The sequence below is a fragment of the Nerophis lumbriciformis genome, linkage group LG22 (genome assembly GCF_033978685.3).
Source record: "Nerophis lumbriciformis linkage group LG22, RoL_Nlum_v2.1, whole genome shotgun sequence".
Classification (NCBI taxonomy): Eukaryota; Metazoa; Chordata; class Actinopteri; order Syngnathiformes; family Syngnathidae; genus Nerophis; species Nerophis lumbriciformis.
In genome coordinates this window covers 2,493,761-2,519,627 of record NC_084569.2, presented here as the reverse complement: position 1 = coordinate 2,519,627, position 25,867 = coordinate 2,493,761, and the positions used below count along the sequence as shown (strand labels likewise).

At 40.2% G+C, this 25,867-nt stretch overlaps 1 protein-coding gene across 1 annotated transcript in view; it reads right to left on the bottom strand.

Annotated features, from left to right (window-relative positions):
- LOC133615682 (meiosis inhibitor protein 1) overlaps window positions 1–25,867 on the bottom strand; it is a 149,365-nt gene that overhangs the window by 78,731 nt on the left and 44,767 nt on the right. The window contains exons 13-20 of the mRNA XM_061974446.2: window positions 24,495–24,609; window positions 20,807–20,898; window positions 16,235–16,382; window positions 15,921–16,032; window positions 12,085–12,145; window positions 8,406–8,503; window positions 3,309–3,489; window positions 81–231 (exon numbers count right to left, since the gene is read on the bottom strand). Of these exons, the coding sequence (XP_061830430.1) occupies window positions 81–231; window positions 3,309–3,489; window positions 8,406–8,503; window positions 12,085–12,145; window positions 15,921–16,032; window positions 16,235–16,382; window positions 20,807–20,898; window positions 24,495–24,609 (958 nt within the window). The remainder of the gene's footprint in view (window positions 1–80; window positions 232–3,308; window positions 3,490–8,405; window positions 8,504–12,084; window positions 12,146–15,920; window positions 16,033–16,234; window positions 16,383–20,806; window positions 20,899–24,494; window positions 24,610–25,867) is intronic.

The following is a 25,867-nucleotide window of genomic DNA, read 5'->3' as shown; positions in this document are numbered from 1 at the left end:
CACACAAATGGGTTGTAAAGTCTAACCTGTAAGTGACAACGTCACTTCATTTGGTTAATGTGTGTTGCCAAGTGAGTTACCCCCTCCAGGGTGATGCCATTGTCCTGTGTCACCGCCAGCAGGTAAAGGGCGGAGCGCAGGACAGACGTAGGGACAGTACAGTTGCCGTCCTCCTGCACGGAACGCAAGAGCCACACCACACTGGAAAACACTGTCTGGTCCGGGAGAAGCCTGGGTCAGACACACATCACAATTGTTAGGGATGAAGGAAACTGAAAAAACAAATCATACTTCTGAAGCATACTCTTCGAACATAAATACTGTCAAACACTCACATTTTATTTATATTGCCTTTAATCTCGAATGCCTCAAAGAGCTTCACAATCTACGACATCCTCTAATCTAAAACCACATCCTGGCAAGGAAAAACTAATTAAAAGCCAGATGGAGAAAAAGAAAACCAGGGTGACCGGCTGCAATGGATGTGAAGTGGGTAGTTATTGAATTCTTCAATTCATGTTATTAAATCAAGAGCAAAAGTGGGACTCCAGTCCATGGGCAAACCAACAGATAGTAATGGAGGGAGTGTATCTTCTTCAAGGCTCATCCAGTCAGCTACGCAGAGATGTCTATAGCTGTGCATGAAGGAGTTGTCCAACGAGTTGTCCATCTTGGGTCTCAATTGGGGTCCAATAGTCCACTGTCACGGCGATGCCGACTGATAGAATCTTGTTATATTTCCATTTGGATGAAAAATGACTCATAAGAAAAAAGGTTGGTGGAACCAAGCATTTTCTTGTGTCTTCCTCACCATTTCCAGGTCTAAACTGGCTGTCAAAGTTGACCAACTTGTTGGATTATGTCCTACAAGCTCTGAGGCGAGAAAGCAGCTCACCAGTCGATGATGTCAGAATAGCCCTACAAGCGAGTTACCTGCAGTGTTTCCCACACATTCATTTATTTGTGGCGGCCCGCCACGAAAGAATTACATCCGCCACAAATGGATTTTTCGGCTTTTGACTCGCTCGACCGCTCATAAAAGCAATGGGACTGTCTGTGAATGTTGCTTGTAGTTACAACTCCGGTGCAGTAGGTGGCGGTAGCCTACTATGCATTGTAACTCCGCCAATAGCACTTAATTCACCTGGTGGGCCAGAAGAAGAAGAAGAAGAAGAAGAAGAAGAGGGACGGATGGGATCAAAATACTCGCCGGCTACTTTTCATAATGATGGCGCTTCCTACGTTTCTACCTCAAACGTCCAAAAGCTGCTGAAAGCCTTGATCCAGGATGCCATGGGGAAAAAAACGGTGCCAATGGTGCCTTTTGGCGATAGTTAGCAGCTTGGTGGCTCATAGCCGGCTAGCTAACGCTTGCTAGCGTGGTAGCATTGCTTCATTTTTACAGGTGTTATAGGTAGATAGGTTATAGCTGCATCGCTCGCGGCTCGTCATATATTTAACGTTAATCCGTGATTTCACCGAGCGTTTCACCGACGAGCTAACGTGTCCAGGTTATAACCCTGTTGTCAATAAACACACATGGACTGAAGCTAAATTGTCCACTGTCCACTGCAGCATGTGAATGCAATGAAAATAATCAAATCTGAGCCAAGCAGCTGTTAAAATGTTGTCTAGGTTAATGTTTTGGCCATTAAAGGCCCTTCATTTCAAGATTTCAACTGTGATCGGGCTTTAAACAGGTGGCTGACCTGTTCAGATGAGTGTAACTGCTACTGGTCAAATAATGTGAAATAGCATTTAATTTTACATGTATGCAATGCCATTTAAATGTAATTATAGATAATAATAATAATAATAAATACTGTGTAGTGTTGTAAATAGTCAACGGGAAGGATTTTAGTAAGATATAAGCCATGAGCACGACACAGCCAGAAAAAAAACCTAGGCAGGACAAGTAAAAATATTGCGGCAAGTAGATTTGAGACGTCAGGCAAGTAGAAAAAAACCTTAACGTTGAACCCTGCATGTGTTGAGCTGCTGCCGCTTAAGGTTAGACGGTACTGTACATAGAGCGCTTCTGCTCGTTAGTAATAAATTCTAATGTTGGATGTTCACTCCTTCACACAGATGAGTATAGAAAAATATTTTCAACGGCCGAAAAGGGCTCGACTTGGAGAGGAGGTAGGCCTACAGTCCGGACCACAGGTGCGACCTGTTCAGCAGCAGCAGGAGGAGGTTGACTGACTGTGGCAGGACACCTCTGCCTCTGTTTCACTTCATGTTGCTGGTAAATAATATGGTTGTAGTAGTAGGCTAAAGTTAAATTATTTAGTATTCACTAATTAAAGGGGCAGAGCTTTAAGAGACATTTTAGCTTTTATATTTTATAAGATATATTTTTTGTAAGAACCACAATTAATAAATATATTTCAGTGAATCACTAATTGTTCACATCTGTATATAAATATGTACATAAAATGTTGTAATTATATTCCAACTCCGCGTTCTTCTTGGTCATCGCCGCTGCCGCCGCCACCCCCCACCCACACCACCACAAATAGATGCCTGTCCTGTGGGAAACACTGACCTGTCTGTGATTACGGTAAATAGTTTGTCTGCGTTAGCACTTATAATAACAATATCACTAATACTTCTTAATATTCAAGTCACAATATGTAAATTGTGTATTATTGGCAGTTTTTGGATGGTTATTCATTTGGTTCTATGGGTAGAATGGAGGACCTCCCATTGACTCCATTGTAAGCAGATTTCTATTCACGTTTATTCACGGGTTAGAATGCGTTAAAAAAAACAATCATCCACCTTCTTGTCTCATATGATTGCGAACAGTCAAAATTCCCCAAAAATGTGCAATTCCCCTTTAAGGTGCGACTTAGGGTTTTATTACTTACGTACAAAATACTAAACCATCTCAGCTTGCTGATTTATTGTACCCTATGTTCTGTCCTGGAATCCACGGTCCATAAATGCCGGCCTTTTAGACCAGTTGATCTGCCGCTTGTACATTCTTGCACACACAATTACACACGCCAAATGTTGAGCTTACACACTTTCCCCCTACTTTGGCTCAAGTTCCCTTAGAAACATTTTTCAAAACCTTATTTACAAAGCCAACTCGGTGTTGTACTATGCGTCAGTGCCATACACCGAAAATCAACACTCGACTGTGCAGTCGTGTCATCGAATCCATACCCGTATGAGCCAGTCACGCAGTGTGAGCAGGTGAGTCGAGTTGACAAGACTTGCTTATTGGAAGTCTGGTCCCTCCATTTGAATGCAAAAGCTCACCTGTTCCACCATACCACATACTCCAAATGTATGTGTACCTGTCTCCTTGCTGCAGGGCGAGATGGAGTATTATCACCAGGCAGTACTGGGTGGCTCTTGGCCCTTTACCATCACATGGTAGGAGCCCGGGGTACTCGCGCAGCAGAGAGGGCCAGTCTGAGATGCCACAGCAGAGAGAGGGAAGGTTGTACTGCAAGAGATTCTCCACTTCCTCTACATCTGGGGGTTGAAATACAACAGGAGCAGATGTTTTCCATCAGTGCAAAAAACATTACAAACCAACATGGAAGCAAATAAATCAATTTAATTTATGATTCTGTGAAACGATATACTGGGGGGAGACTTATTTCTTTGTGAAATTAGCAGGGTTAGTCAGAAACTTTTCTGAAACTTGATGTTGCCTTCATCTTTGGGTGTGATTAAGACACATAATTACAGCAAAGTCATTATGTGAGCAGATGGCTGCAGTATTCCACACATGTAATATTGTAATTAACCTCCTCATTATCATACGAGGGTACTGCAGACAATGATAAGGTACGTTATTCATTGCAACAAAATCTAAAAAGCGTCTAAATGAAAAGAGACAGAACTGTGAGTATCTTGAAAGGTGCTATATAAATCCAATCTATTATTCATTCTACTATTACAGGGATCCTCAACAGGCGGACCGCGGTCCATGTCCGGACCCAGCGACGTGTCTGTCCGGACCCAGCACGAATTATAGTAAAAAAAAAATAAAAATAAAAATTGTTTTTTAATTTATTATTATAATTATAATTATTATAAAAAAATATAATAATTGTATTTATCTTTGAGTTATCACTAGCACAAGTCAATGTTCTTTGTTGTTTTTAGTCAAATATCTCCACGTTTTGTTTACACTTCTCCGTGTCTCACTCACTCCGTCTCTCTCTCTCTCTCTCTCTCAGAGAGAGAAAGAGAGAGAGACGGAGTGAGAGCGAGAGAACGCCACTCTGATTGGCTGATTCCGGGGTATGGGTTGTCATCTCTATCACAACGACGCGCTGATAGGCTGTTACCACCTGGGTCATACACATCTGCACAGTGCATGGAACCTTTCGCTGCAGGCACACAGTTGTCTCGTATCGCTACTTCGCTAACTGTTCACTCGTCAGTCACTGAATGTGAATCAAATCACAATGGCATGCTCCAAGTTGGCTCAGGCTGGTAAAAGAAAGGTGGACAGGGAAAACAGACGTTTCAAGGAAGAATGGACAGAGCAATATGTTTTCATCCTACCTACGGCAAGTACCAGACCAATGTGTCTAATATGCAACAGTGCTGTTGCTCTGGTGAAAAGTGAACATCTGAAACGTCACTATCTGAAAGAGCACCGCGAATTTGAAGAGACATTTCCTCATGATTCGGAGCTAAGAAAAAAAGAAATAATGAGGCTGAAAAAGTCATATGAAACATCAAGCAAGATTTTTGTTAAATCTATGACACAACAACAAATAGCAACAGAGTGCTCACCCAGAGTGGCATGGGTTTTGGGTTATTTATTTTTGTTTCAAAGAAAATCTTTCATGTATTTTATTGGATATTTATTTTATTTTTGTTAATTTTTAAGAAAATGTTAAACTACTGCCTACCTCCTGCTACTATATAAGCTTGACCGATAATAAACGGACCCAGCCTGTTTCAAAAAAACATTTGTGGACCTTCAAGATTTGTACTTGGGACCCCTGTACTATTAGAAATGAAAGAGTAATAAACAATGAGTAATTGGGTAATCAGGTTGCTGTAGATCTTGCATGACCTCATCCTATTCCTGAGCTGCTGCAACATATTGCTGATTGTCTGTGGACTATTGGGCATTTTCACCTATCACTAAAATGCATTAAGGCAGTGGATCTAAATTATTTTGTAACAATTTTAGTTTTTTTACCCCCCAAATTGAAATACTAGTGACAAATTTATAATATATCTGTACAAACCACTGTATGCAGCATTCTGTATATCATCCACTGATTATCAACAAAGATCAATACAATGAGTTGAGATCTGCAACAACTTCCACATGAAGTTTAGTCACATCTCACTGTGCACCCTCAGGGAGGCCTGCAGCACTATTTGAGAAGAGGACCTATGATCATTTACTTTTGGTCTAGATAGGATGGATATGCTTTAGTCTAAATTGTGCTCCATGGTCACATTTTATCCCGCTTTCTGAGCACGACTGCAAAGGGTTCGTGTGTGGAGGCGTGGAACCCAACACTCTCCATCCTTTACCAGAATGTATCTTTTAAAAATGTACACTTGAAGACGAACATCACCGCATTTTTTTCCCCCAGACACAGTCACCAATAAACCAACAGTATAAAGATTTGCCAGTTACGGAGTTAGGTTCACCTTGTGTGGCGCACAACGCCGCATCAAAAAGATGTACGTCGGCTTTTTGTGCGCACGCCCCAATCAGATGAAAACATTACTTTAGCCTGCATTCTCTCATGGTTCATCAAACCAAGTAGCAATGTCACAATGGTCTGAGTTTGGCAAATAATCCAACTTTGTACTGGCACATGTTGCCAAAACAGTCCTGTGGACAAATAATGATTTATGTTATAGGCTTCTGAGCAGGAGGGCATGAGACGAGAAGGAATGAGGGGAGACAGCAGCCAACAGAGGGGTCACACCCAAATGCATGAACATTTTGTTTAACCCAAGTAGCCAACATTGAGAGTCAAGGAGGTGGCATAAAATACAACGCTTCCCTCCTGTTCTCTTATCGTTCATGCTTTTGCTACTTTGTCTCGTCTCACCATTCTTGGAGCCTCTTTTTGTACTTTTTCAAGTTTTTATTTGTTTTGTCGTATAGAATGACATCTGGGGGCACACATTTTTTTTTTGACAAAGTATAAGGATTTATTCCATTGCATAGTTGGATTTTTTGGATCGCATGTGCTTTTTGCAGGAAGATCTAGGCCCCTTGCGTACTCAGGTAGTTTGTGCGCTGCTTGCTGCCATTTTGGCTTGGTTGACCACCACTGTTTTTCACTTCAGGGAAGAAGTCACATGACAGAATACAATCAATATGCTTATGTTTGCTGAGTTTTTTTTTCTCCAGGGATTGGATTTTTATTTCTCCCTCCATTTGTTTTATCTTTTCTATGTTTTACAGGGGGCGACCTAAGAGACTTCCATTCTGTCACACTTGTGTTTCTGTTTCTTGGATGGGTTGACTGTTTACAAGGTTTGTTGTACTATTTGGGTGCAATGACAAATAAAGCATCTTGAATCTTTTCCTAGACATCAGATCTTTCCATCACACACAATAAATACATTTATTCAGCTCTCTATAAGAATCTACATGTTTTGTTCCAACATGTTCCCTTATATATTTATAAGCTCTTCATGGTCATGCTGTAATTCTAAGGCTGGTTTGTGTCTTTGTTCTGTGTTGCGTTCACAGTTGAATGTGGGTACTGGCTGCTGGCATCCATGGCACTCAATAGTAACTACATACCTGCCAACTTTTGAAATCAGAAAAACCTAGTAGCCAGGGTCCAGGGGCCACAGGCCCCAGTAGGTCCAGGACAAAGTTCTGGTGGGGGGTTCAGGTTCGCCCCCCGACGCAAAATGATTATTAGCATTCAGACAGTGAATGTCTAATAATAAATGTTGCTAAAACCATCACTTTTCTATCAGTCACAGTGACTTTTCAAAACAAAAATATTACGGCAAAAATCATATGGGTTGATTGACATGTTTATTCTGTAAGCTAACTTCAATAGTTTGAAATTATTTTGACAGTTAATGCCAGTTATCCTGTCAACCTTTCACAAGACTTCAATTTGTTAATTGAAAGTATAAACACTTTTTACAGTAAACAAATGGTAAAACAGTACTAAACAATTCCATTAAAAAAAAAATTGGTTTCATTATTAACTTTCTGTCCAAGCTTGTATAATCTACTGCCTTGTTCAATTGTATAAAATATTCTGTGCCTAAAATTCACATTTCTATCACAATTATCATACTGTAAACATGGTAAGCTAACTTCATTAAAATTAATAGTCCTGTCAATAGCATGGAATTACAATTCAAATGTAGTTTTTTTGTAAGCCTTTCAAAAGAATTCAAAATATGAAAAATTCATGAAAATTAATTTAAGCCATCAGACGCTTGAAAAGTGGCACATCACATCTCTAATGTAATCATTTTAACTTTTCAACAGAAATAGCACCGCAAAAATATTAAGGACATACTTCTGTATTTTGGTAGTTATGCTGTCAACATTTAACAAGATTTCTTCAACTTGGACTTGAAAGCATAAATAGTACAAACACTTTTAACAGTATAACAGTACTAAACAATTCCAATAGATAACATTGGTGTCATTACCTTTTTGTGGCTAAAATCCAAATTTATTCTATCAGATTGATCAGCCAGTGCGATTGGAAGTCCATGCTCAATTATTGCCTCCGTAAATAAAACTTCGGCATTTATCACATCCAAAGAATCTGTTTGGGCGACGAAAAACATTGAAAGTTTTCCACTTGTATCGCTAGCAACGGCATTAGACTTGTTTTTTTGTCCCAACGTGGTCTTTTACATGGCTAATTCCTCCGTGTCCGATCGAAAAATCTTGTCTGCACAAGGTGCAATTCGCGTAGTTTTCACCCTTTTTGGAACGGATAATTATTCCCGGATAGGCTTTTGAATATTCTTCACGGAATGACTGCAGTTTTCTTTTCGGTTTAAGACTCGTATGCGATTTTTCTCCGGCTGATTCCATGATCGTTCGCTCGTTTGGAAACAATGGCAACTGGTGCCTCGTGCTTGGCAGCGGTGCTATAAATAGCCTCGCGCATGGCATTCGGAATGGCTCGATAGGAAGTTACGGGAAGCAGTGTCGATTGTCATTGTTGTTACGCGATTTCGTGAATAAAACTTTTTTTTAAATATTTTTTTTTAATTAATGAAAAACCGTATTTTTTATCACTGCAACCGTAACCCGGAATAGGTTGATGAAAACCGTACTAATTACGGGAAAACCGGAGTAGTTGGCAGGTATGTAACTATAGTAGAAAGAATAGATTCCCACAACTGATGTAAAAATATCATTGCTTGGAAGTTGAACTTTGCATTGTACTGTGCTGTTTGCATACCCTGCTGGCGGGCACCAGAGGAAGGACTTGACTGGGAGAAGAGACACATACTGAGTTTCTGTAGGAAATCACAGCAAGCTGCATTCAAATGTGTGTTTCTGTAAACAACAAGAGAGAAAATAAACACTAAAACAATAGTTTAGAAACAATACAGGAACACTGCAGAGTGACATTATTACAGAATGTGGGCACCTTGTACTGAATTTAAAGTACCAGTAACGTGATTTATGACACGGAAAGACTTACAAAGTGTGCGCGTAAATAATTATGATCAAAACAGTATCAAATTCACAGAGATTCCCGAGCCATTTTGAAAGATAATGAGGAAGCCAGACATGTCATCGCGTGAACATAGAGGAGGAACCACAGATCCCTTCATCACCAACAACAATGCTAATCAAGCAGACTTTATGAAAGCCAACAACGATTACTTTGGGCAAAATTATGATCCAGAACATTATATTGTTGATTCTGAATATAAGAAGGATGATCTACAAGTTTTAGAAGCTCTGCTAAACAGATCCAGCTTTAGTGAACCACTATTGATTGATTGATTGAAACTTTTATTAGTAGATTGCACAGTTCAGTACATCTTCCGTACAATTGACCACTAAATGGTAACTGTCATGTCTGTGTAATCATGTTTTGTTTTAAGTCATGTTTTCTTTAGTTTCTGTCTTTTCACTCCCTTGTCTTGTTTCCATGATTACTCCATTAGTTTCACCTGTTCCACGTTTGGACTCATTGTGCACTCTTGTTTGTCACCATAGCAACCATTAGTTTTCACCTGTCACGTCACGCACCTGTTTTCGTTAATCATGTCTGTGTTATTTAAGCTTTTCATTTTCTGTTGTTCGTCCTGAAGACATCCCCGCATTCTTACCCCTGTCACACTCTATGTACCTCTGCGCACTTCATGCCATGTCAAGTAAGTTTTGTTTCGATTCATGCCACAGTTAGTGTTTTGTTTAATTGTTCATAGTTTCTGCCAATGTGCAAGTTTTGTGTTTATAGTCTAGTTTTGTACCTCCGCCCCTGTGCGCGCCTTTTGTTTGATCCTTTCTTTGTAGTTATAGTGTTAAATAAATCATGTATTTACCTTCACGCCATGACCAGTCCAATTCACTTGCACCTCGGGAGAACAAACCAAGCCATAGTCCAAGTCATGACAGTAACACCCCAATAAGTTTTTCAACTTGTTTAAGTCGGGGTCCACGTAATCAATTCATGGTAAAGCATCATGTAGCAGTGTTGCTAAGTGCAAAGTACAAGCGAAATAAAAAGATAGCTCACTGTACGACGTCTGCTCTTAACTTTGATGACGACTGACAGGATGTCCATATCTTCCCGTTTAGATGAAGAATTAATCATGATGCACACAAAGGGTTAACAAGGAAAATTCTACCTGCAGACACCGTCTTCGGTTGTGTGTTTGTCTCCATCTCAGGGTATACATTGAATGTCACAGATGAACAACTTCTAGATTCACAACTAAATCCTCCTCTTATCCAGATGAGAGGCATGATTTGTCATCTAGAATAATTTTGACAAGACGCGATGATGCGAGAGCAGCAGGACATGGCTGCCAAGCTCACAGTAAAGCAGCAGAGGGCTACTTAGCTGTGTGCTATCAATCCCACGCTAAAAAAGTTTGTCTGTGTTAGCGCTTATAATAACAACATCGCTAATATTTAGTTAATACTCAGGTCACGACATGTATATAGAGCAGGGGTGCTCACACTTTTTCTGCAGGCGAGCTACTTTCAATTGATCAAGTCGTGGGGATCTACCTCATTCATATATATCATTTATATTTACTTATTTATGAAACATATGTTTTTGTTAACAAGTTAAAGGTGTTTAATGATAATACAAGCATGTTTAACACATATAGTTAATATTGTTAAGTTAAAGGTGTTTAAAGATAATGCAAACATGTTTAACACATATAGTTAATATTGTTAACAAGTTAAAGATGTTTAGTGATAATTCAAGCATGTTTAACACATATAGTTAATATTGTCAATAAATTAAAGGTGTTTAATGCTAATGCAAGAATGTTTAACACATAGTTGATATTGTTAACAAGTTAAAGGTGTTTAAAGATAATACAAGCATGTTTAACACATATAGTTAATATTGTTAATAAGTTAAAGGTGTTTAATGATAATACAAGCATGTTTAACACATATAGTTAATATTGTTAATAAGTTAAATGTGTTTAATGATAATACAAGCATGTTTAACACATATAGTTAATATTGTTAATAAGTTAAAAGTGTTTAGAGATAATACAAGCATGTTTAACACATATAGTTAATATTGTTAATAAGTTAAAAGTGTTTAGAGATAATACAAGCATGTTTAACACATATAGATTCCTTTCTTTCATGAAGACAAAAATATAAGTTGGTGTATTACCTGATTGTGATGACTTGCATTGATTGGAATCAGACAGTAGTGCTGATAATGTCCGCATTTTCGAATGGAGGAGAAAAAAAGTCCTCCTTTCTGTCCAATACCACATGAAAGTGGTTGGTTTTTGGCATCTTATTTGTCCAGCTTCCGTACTCCTTTGTATACACTTTACAAGAAATACATTGTCGGCAAACTCCGTAGCTTGCTAGCTTGTGCACGCCAGCTTCCTGAGACTCTTATTTTGGTAGCGCAGGCAGGATGAAGTAGCACTTTTATTGTGCAAATGTGCAGTCGGTCTTTGGAGTTTTGACGACAGATATGGCGCCAGAGTCTGTTGAAATAAAGTGTTTCTCGCCTTCCAGTCGGTAATTTTAATGAGCTGGCAGCAGCCAGCGTCATCTCAGAAGACCCTCGGGTGCCGTGAATGTCAATCAAGTGACGAAAGTGACGTCATAGTGAAGATTTATGATCGCTCATTTTTAGGACTATTTTTTTAATGGCTGGCTGGTGATCGACTTACACACCCTCCGAGATCGACCGGTAGCTCGCGATCGACGTAATGAGCACCCCTGATATAGAGTATTGTTGGCGGGTTTTGGATGGTTATTTAGAGGGTTTTGTGGGCAAAATAGAGAGCCCCCATTGACTACATTGACAGAGGACTTTTTAAGTATTTGATTATTTGACTTAGAATGCATTAAAAAAAGAAAAACATGTGTTCCTGTCTCATATAGGGATTGTGAATGTTAAACAGAACATCTGTCTAATTTTTGCGTATTTCCAGTATGACTAAACTGATATTATGGTCAGAGTGTAGAAGCGTTACTACGGTGATGTCAATCTACGGAAATAGCCGGAGCGGAATATTCAAAATGGCTGACTTACTTTATGATGTTTAGATAGTATTTTCACATACTTTGCAGATTGTGAATACGATTGGAAATGGTTTATAGGATACCATGAGAAACAATTAGGTATGTAAAGTCAACATGTTTTGCCACTCTACTGGCACTTTAACCCTGAACTGAAACAAAGCTTTCAAGCTGCCACTACAGACACACTGCTGAGAAGAAAGACTTATTGGACATCAAGATGTCAACAGAGCGACAGATCTTACATTGTTCATTGTGTTCCAACAAAGAGTCATGGAAAGACCTCAACTTTCTGAGGACACGCATACAAAGAAAGCACTAATACACGGTTTTTGACAGCCTCACTGTTGTTTATAGCCATGTCCTCAGGTTATCCAGTTACAGTGTACCTGTTTCCCACACAGAGGATCCCTTTGTGTTCCAAAGCCAGCCTGTAGAAACCCGAGGATGCTGGAGGGAAGAAAAAGTGAAAAACAGAATTGAAGAGGCCTTCCAGCCAGTAATGGATGTGGGACGTTGGGCACGGGAGTGCTACTTAAATAATGCTTTCCAAAGCTACATTTCCAAAGCAAACAGCCAACAAAAGAGAAAACAAATTGCTGTCACAGACATCAAGGACAACTAGAAAATGGTAAATCAGCTGACATGCAGATGAATAATTAAGGAGAGCATAAAAGCTGTTGCCACTGTTGAACATCTCGTTTGTTTTCAAAAGTACTTTGTAAAAGAAAGAATGTATTGTAAGCACTGTCTATAACAGACCTGGGCATTCTGCGGCCCGCGGGCCACATCCGGCCCTTTGTGCGTACCTGTCCGGCCCGTGTGAGACCAATCATAAATTACAAAATAAATTTAAAAAGTATCTATGTCGAGTGTGCTGCTTTTGTTTTGAAAAGCATTATTTGTATTACTTCCGTGTGGACGTATGCTCGTGTGTGATTGTGAGTGAATGTGAACAGCTGCAATCACAAATGACAAAATAAAGTTTCAAAAACATCTATGTCGTGCGTGCAATACAACTGTGCTGCTTTTATTTTGAAAAGTGTTATTTATGGGTGTAACCTGTGAGTGAAGGTGCACAGCGACAAGTGATGCGACGCTAAAAAGAGAAAAGTTGATGAGGAATGGCGTGTTTTCAACAAGACATGGACTGCCAAGTATTTCTTTACAGAAATGAAAGGTAAAGCCGTGTGCTTAATTTGTGGTCCACATGTTGCTGTGTTTAAAGAATATCATTTCAATCGCCACTACATGACGAAGCACGAGGAAAAATACCGGAATGTGTCTGATAAAGCGCACGCAAGGGAGGCTGATGCGTTGATGGTAAAACTGCAAACCCAACAAGAACTTTTTGCCAAATTTCACACCCCCAGAATGCAGCCGTCAGGACAAGTTTCGTCATTTCTCACAAAATCGCCAGAAAAAGTAAGGCGTTTTCTGACGGAGAGTTTATTAAGGAGTGCTTATTGGACTCTGTTGCGCTGATATAACAGGTGTTGTGCCGGATAATGCACCCCCGGCGTAGAATGCACCCCCTGACGGGAGTGTTATATCAACTAAAGCCCACACTTAAAGTTTCCACGTGCAAGATTGAATGTATTTGAAAAAGTTATTTAATAAGAAGCCAAAACTGCAAAAACAATAATGTTTGTGTTGGAGGAGTTGTGAATGAATGAAATCTGAAATCCGTGCTGCAGTCGCTGCTGGGCCACAACATGAGGTACACCTGCAGACTGCAGCACGGATTTCATATTTCATTCATTCAAAACTCCTCCAACACGAACATTATTGTTTTTGCACTTTTGGCTTCTTATTAAATAACTTTTTTAAATAGATTCAATCTTGCATGTGGAAACTTTAAGTGTGGGCTTTAGTTGATATAACACTCCCGTCTTTGGGTGCATTCTACGCCGGGGGTGCATTATCCGGCACAGCACCTGAAACTTGGAGCTTCAGCTGAAGAACAGAACGGCCGACTTTGACTGTTTTTCGCTGGCTTTGGATGAGAGCTGCGATGTACGTGACACCGCCCAGCTGCTCATCTTCTTACGTGGGATAACTGCTGACTTTCAAATCACGGAGGAGCTGGCGGCCATGCAGTCAATTAAAAGGGACAACCACAGGTAATGACTTGTTCACATAGGTAAATGCGTGTTTGGACATGTTAGGATTGAAATGGGACAAGCTGGCAGGTGTGACAACAGATGCTTGTCCAAATCTGACGGGGAAAAATGTTGGACTTTTAAAGAGGATGCAGGATAAACTTTAAATTAACCCTGTGCAGAAATGGACATTTTTGCATTGTATTATACATCAGGAAGTGTAGTGTAAGACAGTGTTAAAAATAAAACCATCAAAAGCAATCTGCTTTTGTATAAAGTTAAGTTAGGTTAAATGAAAGCATTATTATTATTATTAATTATTATTATTTATCTTACGGTATATTAAAAATAATATTGAGCAAAATTTAATTGAAATATTGTCGATGTGGCCCTCCAGCAGTGCTTGAGTTGCTCATGCGGCCCCCGGTAAAAATTAATTGCCCACCCCTGGTCTATAAAGTGGATATAAGGGACTAACGGGCTTGAAAGTGTGATGTGGAAACGCATTGCAATGTGGGTATTGGCCAAATGGAAGACTCTGTGCTTAAGTTTTGGGTTTTTTCTTTAACATGTTCAAAACATGACGCAAACGTGCGACATCATTAACTGCCACAATCATGGTCAAGATCGCTATAGAAAAACAATGATTTGGTGAGATTTTTCTCATTTCAGCCGTAAAAGCAAAGCCAAATGAAGTCGGGTGTTGAAGCTCACGTTGAATAGCAGCCGTTAGACGATCAAACATGACTTTTAACACCATCATCTGGTACGTCTTGGTGTGTGCACAGTAGAGATGCGCGGATAGGCAATTATTTCATCCGCAACCGCATCAGAAAGTCGTCAACCATCCGCCATCCACCCGACTAACATTTGATCAGAACCGCACCCGCCCGCACCCGCCCGTTGTTATATATCTAATATAGACGATGCAAGGCATTAGTGAGGTTATAAAGCTTTTGCCTGTTAAAGAAAGGAGACTGATCCAATGCAGCACAGACATTCGCGTGCCACGCTGTCACGGCCCAGACGCACACCAGTGCGCAATCATATGGGAGCCGCGCTGAGCGCACCTCCAAGCGCGTCTCGCTGCCGGCGACGGCCGGGTATGGGCCCGGCGCTCCAGCGCCATCCATATTCAGGGCTAGTTGATTCGGCAGGTGGGTTGTTACACACTCCTTAGCGGGTTCCGACTTCCATGGCCACCGTCCTGCTGTCTATATCAACCAGGGTGAGCCCCACCCCTTTCGTGAGCGCACTGCGCGCGGAGTGACCCCTGTTATGCGCCCCCGGCAACAGGGGTGGCGGGCAGGTAAGCTGCGCGGGCGGAGCGCGCGGAGTGACCCCTGTTACGAGCCCCCGGCCACGGGGGTGGCGGGCAGGTAAGCTGCTTACCTGCTGCGCGTGACGCCGGCCGCGGCGAAGGCGGACGAGGCGGGGTGTCGGTGCGGTGGGCGCGGTGGTGACCCTGGACGTGCGTCGGGCCCTTCTCGCGGATCGCCTCAGCTACGGCTCCCGGTGGGGCCCTCTCGGGGGAAGGGGCCTCGGTCCCGGACCCCGGCGAGGCGTCCCTTCTCCGCTCCGTAAAAGTGTCCATCTCTTTTTTTTTTTTCTTCTGTTGTGGCATATGCTGCAGGTGCCTGCTCGTTTTTCGTATGTGGGTAACAACATTTAACTATGTATATATATTTACCAATTAGTTTAACTGCCACCCGCCTGAATCTATTTAAAATCTAATTTTTTTTCATTTCATCCACCCGATCCGCGGATAATCCGCGGACTCCGCGGTTGTGCCCGCAAACCGCGCATCTCTAGTGCACAGCATTTTCAGACTGGCAAGTTTAAATCAAACCTGTTTTATAAACCTGTTATAATGCTTTGTAAACCATTTACAATTACAAGGTAGTCATACATTTGATTTCGAAAAATGGAAAAGTCATTGGGTCATCAGGGTCAGGATGCTTGATATTGCAATTGGAAGTTGTAACGATCAGCTTTTCAAATACTTCAGCAGAGTGACAGCTAAGATGAAAAGGTTGCTTGGCGATACAAGACACTAAGGTTGCCATGCTGATATCAAGAATATTGTCCTGTTGAAAGGCAACTATTTGTGAAAGTCCACTTACCCATCTTGGTTGCAAAGACTGGCATGAGCGATGGAAGGAGAGTGAACTGGGAGCACAGGACTGAGTAGAAGGCCTGCAATATCTGAGGATTTGGTGCACGTTCACACATCCTCTACACACACACACACACACACACACACACACAAAAATGACCAAAATGAAAACTGTAAACAGTGGAATATAATTAACTTGATGAAAAACGCAAATATGTGCGGCTGTGGTTATTCATTTCTTATCAAGACCCAGTGAGCTGAAATGTGAGCAAGATGATTTCAGTGGTAAGTGTTTATGCACGTGTGTCAGAAGGCACTCACCACAACGCTGGGTATCCAGACCGAGTCACAGCAGCGCAGCAGGCATTGGCACAGAGACTCCAGCGAGTCCTGACCACGGCTCTGCTCAGATGGAGCTGTGAACGTGTTCTCCATCAAAACAGGATCTGACGCACACTCCTCAGCCAATCTAGCAGATACACATAGGGCCTGATCTACTAAGATGCAAATACCAAGCGCTAGACAGCACAAGTACAAAATTGTGTGTAATATTAGTGGGCGTCAGGCGTGTGATCTACTAAGACTGCGTGTACAATTGATAATTGCCCTGTTTAAATTAGGTTTTTGCCTGTACAACACGCCTTTCACCATGGAGACTCTCTTATAGCACATTCATGTAATCATGCTCCTGCATGTGCCGTTTTGTTATGTTTTCAAACATCCTCCGGGCATTTAAGAAGCACTCCCGCAGTACGATCTGCAACATAAACCATATTTCAAGGATGTGAGCACCCTTGGATAAAAAAAGAGAAACAAACCCCGGAATAACATTTTGAAAATCAAGACTACATTTCCTGCAACTGGGTGCATTTCTACACCAAATTATACCTTTAGATTGCCATGTTATGTGCCACACAATTTTTACTAAATAATTTACTAACATAATCATTATTGGAAATGTCATGAAAAATGATTTAACATGCATGCAAAGAACTCAAAAAACGTTTCACATTTGGCATTTTTATCCTATAGCCACGCCCACTCGGGTAATGCACTTCCGCTGTAGTGACCTCTATTTACAATCCAACACGGCTTCCTCCCACCTCCAAAGACATGCACCTGGGGATAAGTTGATTGGCAACACTAAATTGGCCCTAGTGTGTGGATGTGAGTGTGAATGTTGTCTGTCTATCTGTGTTGGCCCTGCGATGAGGTGGCGACTTGTCCAGGGTGTACCCCGCCTTCCGCCCGATTGTAGCTGAGATAGGCTCCAGCGCCCCCCGCTACTTATAATCCAAAAAATACGGTATATCGAATGTTTTACCAAACACATTTTATGTTGATATCGATCATATGTCTATTGCCATATACAGGTAAAAGCCAGTAAATTAGAATGTTTTGAAAAACTTGATTTATTTCAGTAATTGCATTCAAAAGGTGTAACTTGTACATTATATTTATTCATTGCACACAGACTGATGCATTCAAATCTTTATTTCATTTAATTTTGATGATTTGAAGTGGCAACAAATGAAAATCCAAAATTCCGTGTGTCACAAAATTAGAATATTACTTAAGGCTAATACAAAAAAGGGATTTTTAGAAATGTTGGCCAACTGAAAAGTATGAAAATGAAAAATATGAGCATGTACAATACTCAATACTTGGTTGGAGCTCCTTTTGCCTCAATTACTGCGTTAATGCGGCGTGGCATGGAGTCGATGAGTTTCTGGCACTGCTCAGGTGTTATGAGAGCCCAGGTTGCTCTGATAGTGGCCTTCAACTCTTCTGCGTTTTTGGGTCTGGCATTCTGCATCTTCCTTTTCACAATACCCCACAGATTTTCTATGGGGCTAAGGTCAGGGGAGTTGGCGGGCCAATTTAGAACAGAAATACCATGGTCCGTAAACCAGGCACGGGTAGATTTTGCGCCAAGTCCTGTTGGAACTTGAAATCTCCATCTCCATAGAGCAGGTCAGCAGCAAGAAGCATGAAGTGCTCTAAAACTTGCTGGTAGACGGCTGCGTTGACCCTGGATCTCAGGAAACAGAGTGGACCGACACCAGCAGATGACATGGCACCCCAAACCATCACTGATGGTGGAAACTTTACACTAGACTTCAGGCAACGTGGATCCTGTGCTTCTCCTGTCTTCCTCCAGACTCTGGGACCTCGATTTCCAAAGGAAATGCAAAATTTGCTTTTGTCAGAAAACATGACTTTGGACCACTCAGCAGCAGTCCAGCTGGTGTCGGTCCACTCTGTTTCCTGAGATCCAGGGTCAACGCAGCCGTCTACCAGCAAGTTTTAGAGCACTTCATGCTTCCTGCTGCTGACCTGCTCTATGGAGATGGAGATTTCAAGTTCCAACAGGACTTGGCGCCTGCACACAGCGCAAAATCTACCCGTGCCTGGTTTACGGACCATGGTATTTCTGTTCTAAATTGGCCCGCCAACTCCCCTGACCTTAGCCCCATAGAAAATCTGTGGGGTATTGTGAAAAGGAAGATGCACAATGCCAGACCCAAAAACGCAGAAGAGTTGAAGGCCACTATCAGAGCAACCTGGGCTCTCATAACACCTGAGCAGTGCCAGAAACTCATCGACTCCATGCCACGCCGCATTAACGCAGTAATTGAGGCAAAAGGAGCTCCAACCAAGTATTGAGTATGTACATGCTCATATTTTTCATTTTCATACTTTTCAGTTGGCCAACATTTCTAAAAATCCCTTTTTTGTATTAGCCTTAAGTAATATTCTAATTTTGTGACACACGGAATTTTGGATTTTCATTTGTTGCCACTTCAAATCATCAAAATTAAATGAAATAAACATTTGAATGCATCAGTCTGTGTGCAATGAATAAATATAATGTACAAGTTACACCTTTTGAATGCAATTACTGAAATAAATCAAGTTTTTCAAAATATTCTAATTTACTGGCTTTTACCTGTATATTGATATCGTTCTATCGGCCCAGCCCTATGCTGAATAGACAATAAGTCTAATATTTTTATTTTTGACAGTCCGTATATGTTGACAAGCATATACGTAGAACCGAGCTCCTTTCTCACTGACATTTCTGCACAACTGGCAGTTTGCACGTCCTTTCTCGACGTACTAAATATTGACGCAAAACCAGAGCAGGACAGTTTTAGTCTTGATAAATGACACTGCGCCTGCTGAATATTTAGATTTGCATGTTCTTCTCACAGTATGCGGTCCCACTGATAATCATCATATATTCTGCATATTCATGGAGACAAACACTGTAAATGGATTGCGCTCCTTATGTTTGCTCACTTAAGACAGCAATCGTCTGCGCACAAGCTTAGTAGATCAGCTTTGTGTGCAAGTTTGCACGTGATTTAATACACCTTTTGGTAGATCAGGCCTATAGTCTGAATGAAAAGAAGAAAACTAGATAAAATGTCAAATGTTAATATTCTGGGTACTGACTATAAACCAAACCCTTCAGCCATGCGTGCTAAGGTAAAGGATAGAACAGTGATCTTCAACAGGCGGACCGCGGTCCATGTCCGGACCCAGCGACGTGTCCGTCCGGACCCAGCACGAATTATAGTAAAAAAAAAAATAAATAAATAAAAAATGTTTTTTTTATTATTATAATTATAATTATTATAAAAAAATATAATAATTGTATTTATCTGTGAGTTATCACTAGCGCAAGTCAATGTTCTTTGTTGTTTTTAGTCAAATATCTCCACGTTTCGTTTACACTTCTCGTGTCTCACTCACTCCCTCTCTCTCTCTATCAGAGAGAGAGAGAGAGAGACGGAGTGAGAGCGAGAGAACGCCACTCTGATTGGCTAATTCCGGGGTATGGGTTGTCATCTCTTTCACAACGACGCGCGATAGGCTGTTACCACCTGGGTCATGTGCCCAGTGCATGGAACCTTTCGCTGCAGGCACACAGTTGTCTCGTATCGCTACTTCGCTAACTGTTCACTTGTCAGTCACTAAATGTGAATCAAATCACAATGGCATGCTCCAAGTTGGCTCAGGCTGGTAAAAGAAAGGTGGAAAGGGAAAACCGATGTTTCAAGGAAGAATGGACAGAGCAATATGTTTTCATCCTACCTACTGCAAGTACCAGACCAATGTGTCTACTATGCAACACTACTGTTGCTCTGGTGAAAAGTGAAAATCTGAAACGTCACTATCTGAAAGAGCACCGCGAATTTGAAGAGACATTTCCTCATGATTCAGAGCTAAGAAAAAAAGAAATCACGAGGCTGAAAAAGCCATATGAAACATCAAGCAAGATTTTTGTTAAATCTATGACACAACAACAAATAGCAACAGAGCAGTGACGTGCGGTGAGGTTGATGGCTGGTGAGGCACTGACTTCAACACAGTCAGATTTACAAACATATGAACCCTAAAGAGTATCTTATTCACCATTTGATTGGCAGCAGTTAACGGGTTATGTTTAAAAGCTCATACCAGCATTCTTCCCTGCTTGGCACTCAGCATCAAGGCTTGGAATTGGGGGTTAAATCACCAAAAATGATTCCCGGGCGCAGCGCCGCTGCTGCCCACTGCTCCCCTCACCTCCCCGGGGGTGATCAAGGGATGGGTCAAATGCAGAGGACAAATTTTTTCAAAGTTCTTATTTATTTTTGTTTCAAAGAAAATATTTCATGTATTTTATTGGATATTTATTTTATTTTTGTTAATTTTAAGAAAATGTTAAACTACCTACCTCCTGCTATTATATAAGCTTGACCGATAATAAACGGACCCAGCCTGTTTCAAAAAAACATTTGTGGACCTTCAAGATTTGTACTTGAGGACCCCTGGGATAGAACCATGACACCAAAAACTGGGCAATCGTTTGACTCTTCTAAAGATATGATGTGCTCGACTGACCTGCAAGCCGTCTGAAAACACAGCAGGGACTGCAGCAGAAATCCTTCTGACCGAGAGGCCAGGTTGCGCTGGTCTGACTTCTTCAGACGACCCTGAAGAGAAAGAAGGGGATGGAAAAGAAGTACTTCAACTGGATGGGTAAGACATAGTGGGGGTGACCTAAGAAACAAGTTACCGCTTGTGCAAAACCAACGTTTCTTGCCTATTGGTCGCTGTTTTTGCGTATTTGGGAAATGTGAAATCAAATCATTTTTAAAACAATCTTGCCTTTCTTCATACGTTCTCCAAACGAGCAGTTTGGAATTTGCCCCATTCTTGACGTTTTTCCTAAGTGTGACGTCAGCGGATATCTCCGCATACGGTAGACATTTACCCGAAGAGCTGTGCACTGTAATCAATAAGTTCCTTCTTTTTCTCTATCCTCTTGTTGTGGGGCAGACGGGCTCGTACATGCACATGCATCCTCGGCTGTTGCTATTTCTAATAAATCGAATTCATATCTTTCATAGACTCCATAAGGAAGCGCTAAAAACTACAACATAGATGACGTGGGGAAGACAAAGTCAAAGTGGAGGCACGTAAATATGACGAAATCCTGAAGAGATTATCAGAAATCTGCTTGACAAAGTCTGTAAAACATAATTTATGCAAAAGTTTGACCAAAGAACGACCATTACATGTTATGTAGACCACAAGTAAGTGTTTAAATGTGAAAAACAATCATAACATAACCCTTTTACATTTATCAAGCTTGTCTCATGTGAATGACCTATTTTGATTATTAAAAATCAGCCTAAGTTTTGCATTAAAAAATAACAGTAAAAATCCCTTAATGTCAACCCAGGCTTGAGTTGAGTTTGAGTTTATTTCAAACATGCAAGCATACAACATGATACATCACACATGCATGCATACAACATGATACATCACACATGCATGCATACAACATGATACATCACACATGCATGCATACACATACCTGCCAACTTTTGAAATCAGAAAAACCTAGTAGCCAGGGTCCAGGGGCCGCAGGCCCCGGTAGGTCCAGGACAAAGTCCTGGTGGGGGGTTCCTTCGCCCCCCGACGCAAAATGATTGATTGCATTCAGACAGGTTAAAATGTTGCTAAAACCATCACTTTTCTATCAGTCACAGTGACTTTTCAAAACAAAAATATTACAGCAAAAATCATATGGGTTGATTGACATGTTTATTCTGTAAGCTAACTTCAATAGTTTGAAATTATTTTGACAGTTAATGCCAGTTATCCTGTCAACCTTTCACAAGACTTCAATTTGTTCATTGAAAGTATAAACACTTTTTACAGTAAACAAATGGTAAAACAGTACTAAACAATTCCATTAAAAAAAAAATTGGTGTCATTATTAACTTTCTGTCCAAGCTTGTATAATCTACTGCCTTGTTCAATTGTAAAAAATATTCTGTGCCTAAAATTCACATTTCTATCACAATTATCATACTGTAAACATGGTAAGCTAACTTCATTAAAATTAATAGTCCTGTCAATAGCATGGAATTACAATTCAAATGTAGTTTTTTTGTAAGCCTTTCAAAAGAATTCAAAATATGAAAAATTCATGAAAATTAATTGAAGCCATCAGACACTTGAAAAGTGGCACATCACATCTCTAATGTAATCATTTGAACTTTTCAACAGAAATAGCACTGCAAAAATATTAAGGACATACTTCTGTATTTTGGTAGTTATGCTGTCAACATTTAACAAGATTTCTTCAACTTGGACTTGAAAGCATAAATAGTATAAACACTTTTAACAGTATAACAGTACTAAACAATTCCAATAGATAACATTGGTGTCATTACCTTTTTGTGGCTAAAATCCGAAAAACGTTGAAAGTTTTCCACTTGTATCGCTAGCAACGGCATTAGACTTGTGTTTTTTTGTCCCAACGTGGTCTTTTACATCGCTAATTCCTCCGTGTCCGATCGAAAAATCTTGTCTGCACAAGGTGCAATTCGCGTAGTTTTCACCCTTTTTGGAACGGATAATTATTCCTGGATAGGCTTTTGAATATTCTTCACGGAATGACTGCAGTTTTCTTTTCGGTTTAAGACTCGTTTGCGATTTTCCTCCGGCTGATTCCATGATCGTTCGCTCGTTTGGGAACAATGGCAACTGGTGCCTCGTGCTTGGCAGCGGTGCTATAAATAGCCTCGTGCATGGCATTCGTAATGGCTCGATAGGAAGTTACGGGAAGCAGTGTCCATTGTCATTGTTGTTACGCGATTTCGTGAATAAAACTTTTTTTTAAATATTTTTTTTTAATGAATGAAAAACCGTATTTTTCATCACTGCAACCGTAACCCGGAATAGGTTGATGAAAACCGTACTAATTACGGGAAAACCGGAGTAGTTGGCAGGTATGATGACATATCAAAACAACACTCAATTAAAGTGAACTTTTTGTACAGAACGCCACTACAATAGTTTAAAACAAATAGAGTGCACTTTTGTGCATGATGTCACACAAGATATTTCAATAAGTGTCAAATAAAAATGAGCTGCATAATAGGAAATCAAATAGTGTATGTCCTTCGCTATGTGGTAGGTTCCTGCGGACGTCGTCTCCTTCTGTTGTTGACTATTTGTTTCATACGGTGTTGATCTGGAAATTGTTAATTCGGCATTTTGTTGGTGTGGCACCAGCCGAGATGTTGACATGCGGAGTTTCAAGCACTCTTCATTCTCTAGCGGGTGACTTTTCAAATGATGCTACAAATTAGCAGTAATGCTAATTTTTGTAGCAACGCTTTTGCCGCATACTTGACATATTACTGTTGTCTGTTCAACATCTTCCCGCTTGAAGCCAAACCACCGCCAGACTGCTGTTTTTCTTGGGAATTAATTCTTCTTTCTTCATTTGTTATCAGATTTGCACCTTCTTTCTCTCTTATTACCACTCGTACCGCTCCGCTAGCATCACAGCTAACATTACCCATGCCGCTACATGTCTGCTCAGCGAGGGCGTATGACGTTGCACGCGCGACAGTATGTGACGTATGCAAGAAGCACGGTGCGCTTGTTTTATGTCTCTGTGAGAAGAAGAGACAAGAAAGAGTGAGAAGAGCCTGTAGTGTAATGCCCGCAGCTAAAAGCAACTGCGTGAGAACGTAATTTTTTTTATACATGTAACAGTTTATATATCTTTTATTATTGAATGTATCAAATGTGATGAATATTTAATGGACCATAATGGAAACCGGCCTTTTGGTTTTTTGTGCCATCCATTTGCTTTTTTAAAGCATTAAATGGATTAAATTATTTAACATGTCAATAAACTTCTCAATCAATCAATCAATCAAACTCGAATATCACCATGTAGTCATTTTCTATATCGCACAGAGACAAACCCGCGATATATCCAGTATATTCCATATATCGCCCAACCCTAGAATAAACCACATGATGATTAATAACACACCGTGTATGGAGACACATAATTAGCTGCTAGCCGCTTGCCAGCCGGGGGGGTAAAAATAAATCAGTGTCACCCAAAGTGGATTGGCCTTTGTGATCAGCATTGAAAAGCAGTAAACGACACTGGCAATTACGCCAAAAACGGCCAATCGATTGGCATATTCCTAATTTAAATGTGAACATTTTTTTTAAGAAAAAAAGATTAAAAAGGAAAAAAATGCAAACTCACAATACTTTGACGCTGACCCGAGGATGGCAAGGGAAGCTCATTCAATCTGTGTGTGATGGCCCCAACCAGTTCTTGTAGCTCCTTGTATTGGACCGGTCTGGACTGATGGTGAAGTCTGGTCAAGTTTTAATCCAGACAGAAGCATAGTAAAAATGTAAAGGTGGAAATATAGATAAATAGTGAGTTAGGTCAGGTTGTGTGTCAGATAAACATAAAAATGCTTGTATTTCGACAAGTGATTTCTTCCCGGAAGTGAAAAGCAGTGTTGGTCAACCAAGCCAAAATGGCTGACTACACAAGGGACCTATATATTCCTGCAAAAAGCAGATATGAACAAAAAATCTAACTATGCAATGGAATAGATCCCTATACTGTATCAAAAAAAGATTTGTCAAGTGAAAAAGGAATTTTCGTGGGTCCAGACATATGGAACTATTGTGCTCCAGACATCATTCTACAAAACAGATGGAAACTTGGAAAAGCATGGAGGTCTACAACCTTTTTGTATGTGGCTGGGTCAAGGGTATTGGTATCAAGACTCGCCGGATAAATATGCATAATTGTTGCTCAGGTAAGGTTGCATTTCATTATTTAACTTTGCGTCTACTGCCACAGTTGTTGTTGGACTCGCCGTTAATGAGTAGTGTGTTTTTCCTTGTCTTTATCAAAATATAACTATAGATGTCAACATTGTGTATGTGCTGAAAGATTCATTTATGATTGTTTATCAAAATATAACTACAGATGTCAACATTGTGTATGTGCTAAAAGATTCATTTATGATTGTTTATCAAAATATAACTATAGATGTCAACACTGTGTATGTGCTGAAAGATTCATTTATGATTGTTTATCAAAATATAACTATAGATGTCAACATTGTGTATGTGCTGAAAGATTCATTTATGATTGTTTATCAAAATATAACTATAGATGTCAACATTGTGTACGTGCTGAAAGATTTATTTATGATTGTTTATCAAAATATAACTATAGATGTCAACATTGTGTACGTGCTGAAAGATTCATTTATGATTGTTTATCAAAATATAACTATAGATGTCAACATTGTGTACGTGCTGAAAGATTTATTTATGATTGTTTATCAAAATATAACTATAGATGTCAACATTGTGTACGTGCTGAAAGATTCATTTATGATTGTTTATCAACATATAACTATAGATGTCAACATTGTGTATGTGCTGAAAGATTCATTTATGATTGTTTATCAAAATATAACTATAGATGTCAACATTGTGTATGTGCTGAAAGATTAATTTATGATTGTTTATCAAAATATAACTACAGATGTCAACATTGTGTATGTGCTGAAAGATTCATTTATGATTGTTTATCAAAATAAAACTATA